Below are 7,684 nucleotides of genomic sequence, written 5' to 3'. Positions count from 1 at the left end.
TGTTCTCTGATTCTCCTCCAACGAGCTCCTGGAGAGGGCAACACCAGGCCACAGACACTACTCTTTACACCCAAAGAGGATGCTAAGATCCCACTAGGCCCATGGGACAGGGTTGTTCAGGGCACCTCAGTTACAGCATCAGAAACACAGGGGCACCAAAACTGCCAAAGTTTTGGGAAACAATTTAATATTTGACATAAAATGAATACTGGAAGTCATGGCATATTAGAGACTTAATGGTGTTCCCCCCCCCCCCACCCCATGCCTTTTAAAGTTTAGAAGGGCCTTTGTTTTGAATTGAATATGGGAGAAGGCATCAGACATTTTTGTTGCTTAAGATTTGTAGAAATCTTTGGGGGAAAAAACCTTCATTGGGGCCACAGGCAGAGATTAAGGTAGACCTTGGAGATGTTAGAGAACCTTTCAGATTCTGCTGGGAGTAAAAGCTAAGGGTCAGCTCTGGGTAAAGCCAGCCTGCCATCTCACCCATCAGCCTCCCCTGGCCAGAGAAAGGCTTCCTGAGGGACTGCCCTGGTCACAGGGAAACAGAGAGGTATGGAGAGGGTGGTCCCCGGGGTCCTAGAAGCCGAGTTGGAGGTTGAAATCCAGGGTCTTCATAGAAGTGGAATGAAATGGGCTAATAAAGCTAATAAATACCCTAAGACAGATCAGCCTGAGGAGCGCCATTAGAGGTGGAGGGGTAAAATGTGGGAGAGAGGAAAAAAGAATGGTTAGGCGTCTTCAGTGGCCTGACCCCCAAGTCGGAATGATTTGAAGTTTTTATTAGGGGAACGGATGGAACATGAGTGCACTTCTTGCTGCGGAATAGCACTTCTTGGGCACTCATATGCTGCCCAACGCAGTGTTACACCAACCTCCTCATCCCTCAAGATGTAAGTAAAAGGAAGGATGGAGTCAGACTCTTGTATCTGCCAGCAGCCTCCCTGGGTTGCTAGCACTGAGGGGAAAAACAGTAGGAGAAGTGGGGCTATAAAAAAAGAAAAAAAATCAAGAGCTACTAATGTGACCTGATTGCTGGTATTTATTTAATGGAAGAGTCATTATTTTCTTTTTTCAACATTGTCTGATAATGAAGGAAAAAGAAAGCAAAATAATTACCAATGTGCCACTTCAAAACACAAATATTTGCTAACTTTTTATTTTGTTGATGTTCGTTTAACACATGTACTTAAGATGAATCCCCGTGCTTAGGTACTACAGCCCAGAAAGCCATTCTGGATTAAAATTTTATTTATTTATTTTTAATAAGGCTCAATTAGATGGAGAACAGATAAAATTGTTGTCACACATAAAAATATGAATTGAACTGCTTCTTTTTGGATGGATCTTTAACATTGATTTGACCATATGGACACTGCAAAAGAAAGAAAACAAGTTATTGTTGAATTATTTAACAGTCATCTTGAAAAAGTGCATGTCTCATGGTGAAAAAGAGAGACTGCTGATGATGTTCTATAGATTATTTGATCTACCGCCTACAGACTCAGAGGAGGATGGTGGCAAAGTCTGGCAAACGGTCCTAATTAGGGTCCAAGAATCACTTCCTAAATGCATCCTTCCAACTTGAAGAATTTTACCATCAAAAACTCACCCTTAAAAAAAAATCCTCCAAGTCCTCAATTCAGGCAAAGCTCTTAGGCATTTGATTAGAAACAGCTAAAGGCACAGTTAGGAACATCCATAAAAGTGAAGGCTTACTTTATCAATACTGGCTAATACAAGGATTTCGGTGTTGGTTCCTTGATATAAAGTGGGCCAGTTGAAGCAAATAACAACTTCTTGCCCCCAAACATTCAAAGTGGTCTATAAACAGAGGTTATCTGTTTATAATCTTAACTGCCTAATAATTTCCTTACTGCGAAAGGGACCTACTCTAAAAAAGGTTACAGTGAAGAACCCATTCACACTTATTTATTTTTTGCTCAAAATGGGGAAGGATTACATATTTAGCACATCTTAATCAGTGAGCATAGGGATTTAGGGTTGATGAAATATACATTTTAGGAAATGTACAGCACTAAGTATGGGGTGGCGAGTCTCATGGTTATTTTAAAGACAGAGCAGAAAATAGCTACAGAAAGAGCAGGAGGCAGGAGAGAAGGAGGAAGGGAGGGGGAGCAATAATAATATACAGAAGGAAGAAGAGGAGGAGGAGACAGGAGGAGGAGGGAAGGATGAAAGAAAGGGAGCAAGGGAGAAGCAAAATCATTACCTTCAACAAAAACATACCTGCCAGTGTTGGGCAAGTATCTACTGATTCAGCTAAAAATGAAAAATTAATGCTTCCTGGGATCTAGTCTGCAATATTCTGGATTTCTTTTCCTGCTGTCTTTGAACTCGCCTAGTGAACACAGCTGATTTGAAACCTCGTGAAAAGTTTCTTCACAATAAAAGAGCTCCCATGAATTTCCCATCACGGCATTTCAAGGCATTTCAAGGAACCGATGCTCACGGTGGAATGTTACAAAATTCCATTAACTTTAAAGGTCCTCTGTTGATCCTTAGGACTTTCACTGTCCTAGACTAGGGAAGCTTGTGAAAGTGCACCACAGGTCTATTTAGCATTTTTATTTGACTTGTTTTTCAAATAATAGGTATTTATGAAGTCACAGAAGCACCGAAAACTGCTGCTGTACTGCGAGCAGAGCTGGTACTCACGTGTCTACAGGCTGAGCCGCAGCACTGGCCTCTCTGCAAGTGGGCCAGCTGGGTGAACACCATGTAGCCGGTAGCTGGGTCCACGTAGTTTAGCTGGCCAGCCTGAAGAGTAATGAAATCAAACAATTCATTCATCTCAAAATTCATCATATCTCCTCACCATAATTCCTACCCATAAAATACTGCAACATTTTTCTTCAAACAATATTAAACTTCTTCCCAGCAATTTTCGTGGCACTTGCAATTAAGGCCCGCATGCATTCCGACATTATACACAGTCCAACTTTATATGACATGAGGAGAAAATATAGTTTGAGAAAAACGAGAAGTTGATGGAAAAACAAGAACGCCTCTATACCCAATAACGACGCAGCCACCGCGCAGGTATTTTTCATTCAGTTTCTAGGTAACAAGTTTAATAACAGGTGATTTAATGACTTTAAGAGCTTAAGAGGCTGAAAATGAACCTTCACTCAGAAGTTGCAGTTGCAATTTCAGTGCTTAAAATATGCGGATAATGATTTAAACTTACAGAAAAGGTGCTAATCAAAACCAACGGTCCTTCTAGAAAAAGTGCGGCCTTCGCTGTTATTGAACACTTTTCCTTACCTTCATGATGCGCCGCTCCCCTGCACACTTTGCACTGCTTTCTTTTTTTGGAGTGTTTTTATTACCGTTTTTAAGCAAAATGAAAGTATTGTTTTAGCATATTAACACTCACGGCTTCATGAGTTTGATCAAAAGCAGCTTTTACTACAGCCCTTCAGATGTCAAGGATGCATGCTCTACTTATTCAAACATGGTTTTAGAAAGTTGTTCCAGGTACACTGTGTGAAGACAAAGTAAACGATGCAACCTCTGCTATGGATGTGGACCACGTGGCTGACATTATTTATCCTTGAGATTTTTTAAAAAAACTTTTAATTTTGCATTGGAGTATAAAAGAGTCAGAAACGACTGAGCGACTTTCACTTTCACACCTGATTAACAACGTTGTGATGGGGGCTTCCCTGATGGTCCAGTGGCTGGGACTCCGAGCTCCCACTGCAGGGGGCCTGGGTTCAATCCCTGGTCAGGAAGCTAGATCCCACTTAACGCAAATAAGAATTCGAATTCTACATCAAAAGTTCCGGTCTGCTGCAAGACCCAGCACAGCCAAATAAATAAATACTTAAAAACAGAAAAACCACGTTGTGATAGTTTCAGGCGGACAGCAAAGGGACTCAGCCACACATACGCGTGTGTCTATGCATGCATTCTCAGCCATGTCCTACTCTTCGCAACTGAGTAGGATCCTCTGTCCATGGGACTCTCCAGGCAAGAATACTGGAGTGCCCTCCTCCAGGGGATCTTCCCAACCCAGGAACTGAACCCACATTTCTTACGTCTCCTGCACTGGTAGGTGGGTCCTTTACCACTACCACCACCTGGGAAGCCCACACGTGTATCCGTTCTCCCCCAAACTCTCCTCCCATCCAGGCTGCCACGTAACATTGAGAAGAGTTCTCTGTGCTGTACAGTAGGTCCTGGATGGTTATCTGTTTTAAACACAGCGTGGGCATGTTGATCCCAAACTCTGCAACTGTCTGTTCCCTTTGGCAACCACAGATTCATTCTCTAAGTCTGTGGGTCTGTTTCTGTCTCGTAAATAAGTTCATTTGTATCATTTCTTTTTAGATTTCAGGGGGGTGTCAGGTCCAATTTTTTGCCACCCCATGGACTATATAGTCCATGGAATTCTCCAGGCCAGAATACTGGAGTTGGTAGCCATTCCCTTCTCCAGGGGATCGTCCCAACCCAGGGATCAAACCCAGATCTCCTACATTGCAGGCAGATTCTTTACCAGCGGAGCCACCAGGGAAGCCCCACTTTCACTTTCATACTATATTTCTCCTTCTCCATCTGACTTACTTCAGCCAGTATGACAATTTCTTGGTCCATCCACGTTGCTGCAAACGGCACTATTTCATTCTTTTTAACTAGCCTTGAGACTTTGAAGGGGAAAATTTTGAAGGGAAAAAACTTTCTCCTGGACTTTTTCTGTAACCCTTCTACCATGCGGTAAGTGCACCACTCTTGCATGGAGCCTTTCCATTAAATTACACGCGACACGGAAATGTCTTCTGACATACATTTTTGTGTGTGCCACAAACTGCTTCTTCGGAGTGTCTTCCTTAATGGCTGAATATTTTGTTCTAGTTCGGCTTTTAATCAACAATACCTCATGAGTAAAGTGTGGAGCAAAACGACAATTAGAGTTCAAGTCTAGGCCTCCTCCAAGGCAACAAGGGCAGCAGAAATCCCACAATCGACTCCCAAGGCCAGTCTAAGGGGCCTCCAAAATCCTTTGGGGTCACAGAAGCAGATTACGTGAGACCAGAGGCACTAAACACTATGTTAGAATGACTGACTGTCAAGACCTCACTTCTTTATTTATTAATACAAAGTCTGTGTTGCAAGACTTGGAAGAAAAGCGAAAGAATACTGGTAACTCTGTCTGCAGACATCTCTCTGCTTTTCATAGCTGGGGGTCTTCTGAGAGCAAATTGCCTGGAGCCTGGGAGCTTTACAGACTGCTCCCAGGTATGGGCAGCTCTCTTGCTTTCCCTGTTGATGGGGAAACTCTGAGCTTGTTGGCTGCCTGCACAAACTTAATTTATCCTTAGTGAATGAGCCTTAGGTAATGGTGGCAACAGACAAAGGTGGGGCAGGAATGCTGACCGAGAATAAGATGTCCAGGGAGGCAGATCAGTACAGGTAAGAGAGCTACTTGCCTGCAGGTGTGGGAGAAGGACCAGGGGCAGAGGGCTCTGATTTTTGAACAATAACAACAAATTTGTTATCACCTTTACTTATAGGCTCTGGGACAGTCATTTAACCTGCAATGCTGACACTGATGGATTTCCTGAATGAGAAAATGTTTCTTTCCCAGGCTGATGGAGCCCATCTTTCCAGGCCACTGGTGTTTGTTCTATAGAGAATGACACTTTTTACTTCTATTTACCACGTTTATATGGTGAAATGTGCTTAATTGCTCAGTCGTGTCTGACTTTTTGCGGCCCCATGGATTATAGTGACCAGGCTCCTTTGTCCATGGGATTCTCCAGGCAAGAATACTGGAGTGGGTTGCCATGCCCTCCTGCAGGGGTTCTTCCTGACCCAGGGATCGAACCCAGGTCTCCCACAAGGCAGGAGATTGTTTACCATCTTGAGCCACCAGGGAAGCCCATAGGGTGAAATATGGGAACAAATTACACATGTTATTTTAAAAAGAGTATAAACAAGAACAATAAAAGCTGCCAGTCATTTCCTAACGAGTCTCTGTGCAGAAGTTTCAACACTGGAATGAATCAGGGAGTGGATTTCACGGCCTACCAACTACCAGCGAAAAAGTCAACTTCAGGCAACCTGCAAGTTTTCCTTCTCTGCTCCGTTGGTTCCAGCTCAGACCTGGTTAACATCAGTCCCGTGAAGGACTGATCACCTGCAGTGTATCACAGGCTACTTTCATATCTCTTTTTGTATCTTTATCATAGAACTCACTTGCTCTTTAAAGATGATGCAAATATAAATATGCTACCTTTAAATGTATGTAGTCTAAGATATTAGAAAGCATGATGGGAGGTGACAACTTTTAATTTAAAGACTCTTGAGAGTCCCTTGGACTGCAAGGAGATCCAACCAGTCCATTCTAAAGGAGATCGGTCCTGGGTGTTCTTTGGAAGAAATGATGCTAAAGCTGAAACTCAAATACTTCGGCCACCTCATGCGAAGAGTTGACTCATTGGAAAAGACTCTGATGCTGGGAGGGATTGGGGGCAGGTGGAGAAGGGGACGACAGAGGATGAGATGGCTGGATGGCATCACCGACTCGATGGACCTGAGTCTGAGTGAACTCCGGGAGTTGGTGATGGACAGGGAGGCCTGGAGTGCGGCAATTCATGGGGTCGCAAAGAGTCGGACACGACTGAGCTACTGAACTGAACTGAACTGAACTGGAACCCCGAACCAGAGAAAACAGCTCAAGATTGTCTGCGAAGAATGTAGACTCCTGATTATAATTTCCTTTGTAACTGTGCTCTGAGAGGTGCAAAAGACGAAAGGATGGTAGCAAAAATTAAATTTAAAAAAAGTTCATCTTTTACGTTCTCATTATTGAAATCATTGTTGTTAAACTGATACTGCGGATAAAAACACACATTTTCCGGTGACTTCTCAGCTCATCTACCTCTTACATCAATGCTTCACACCCCTCCAAGACACACACACACACACACACACACACGCGCGCGCGCACACACAGCGTGATGATAGACCCCACGGAGTTTAATTCGGACACAGATTAGAAAGGAGCTGCACTCATACTCAAAATAGATACATGTTAATTCTTCGCTGAGAATCGGGAACTGTGGCTAGTTTTCAGGAGAAAAGTTCAGAAAGGGACCCAGCCGCATGAACAGAGGCCAGAGACACGCCTACGCCGGCCTCTAGCCACCCGGCTCCAGGTGGGGGGACGAGCAGGCGCACAGACGCCCCAGGGGGCGGGGCGGGGCGGGGCGGGACGCCCGAGGGGCGGGGCCTCGCGGAGCGGGCGCCTGGCCCCAGGACAGAGGCCCGGGAGGGGCGGGGCTTAGGCGTCTCGGGAGGCGGGGCCTTACCGCGCAAGCGCACGGCCCTCGGGCGGGGGCTGCGGACGGGGAGCGGCGGGGCGGGGCCTCACCGCGCAGGCGGCCGCGTGTAGCTCCACGATCCTCCGCTCCGCCGCCGTTAACTCTTGGCTCGCCGGGCGCTTGGCCGCTTCCTCCTGCCCGCCCTGCGAGTCGGGCCCGGGGCCACCGCCGTCTTCCCGCGCAGCGGAGCAGAGGGGGACGCCGCGGCCCCGTCGGAACGCTGCTCCGTCACGGGGCGGCGGCGGGGCGGCGGGCCGCGGCCTCCCGAGCGCGGAAGCCCGGACCCGCCAGGGCGCCATGGCCGCCGCCTGAGGAGGCGGGGCGCGCGGCCGCGG

General features: G+C 46.0%; 1 protein-coding gene across 1 annotated transcript; it reads right to left on the bottom strand.

The window, feature by feature from the left end:
* Nucleotides 1-1,143: 1,143 nt before the first annotated feature.
* On the bottom strand, nt 1,144-7,659 carry C12H1orf53 (chromosome 12 C1orf53 homolog). Its single transcript, XM_027976099.2, has 3 exons — nt 7,400-7,659; nt 2,680-2,781; nt 1,144-1,375 (listed from the first exon to the last, which is right to left on the bottom strand). Exons 1-3 carry the CDS (start codon nt 7,646-7,648, stop codon nt 1,304-1,306), a joined length of 423 nt encoding a protein of 140 aa, XP_027831900.2. The 5' UTR covers nt 7,649-7,659; the 3' UTR covers nt 1,144-1,303.
* Between the last annotated feature and the right edge of the window lie 25 nt (nt 7,660-7,684).

The sequence above is a fragment of the Ovis aries genome, chromosome 12 (genome assembly GCF_016772045.2).
Source record: "Ovis aries strain OAR_USU_Benz2616 breed Rambouillet chromosome 12, ARS-UI_Ramb_v3.0, whole genome shotgun sequence".
Taxonomy (NCBI): domain Eukaryota; kingdom Metazoa; phylum Chordata; class Mammalia; order Artiodactyla; family Bovidae; genus Ovis; species Ovis aries.
The sequence above is the reverse complement of the archived record's forward strand: the minus strand, read 5'-3'. Positions and strand labels throughout refer to the sequence as shown.

What these genes read in the sequence shown, in the direction of transcription:
- C12H1orf53 (XM_027976099.2), bottom strand. Translation starts at nt 7,648, where the DNA reads ATGGCGCCCTGGCGGGTCCGGGCTTCCGCGCTCGGGAGGCCGCGGCCC. An exon ending in TACACGCGGCCGCCTGCGCG is followed by an intron (nt 2,782 to 7,399) that starts GTGAGGCCCCGC and finishes ATTACTCTTCAG; the next exon opens with GCTGGCCAGCTAAACTACGT. An exon ending in GCGGCTCAGCCTGTAGACAC is followed by an intron (nt 1,376 to 2,679) that starts GTGAGTACCAGC and finishes TTTCTTTTGCAG; the next exon opens with TGTCCATATGGTCAAATCAA.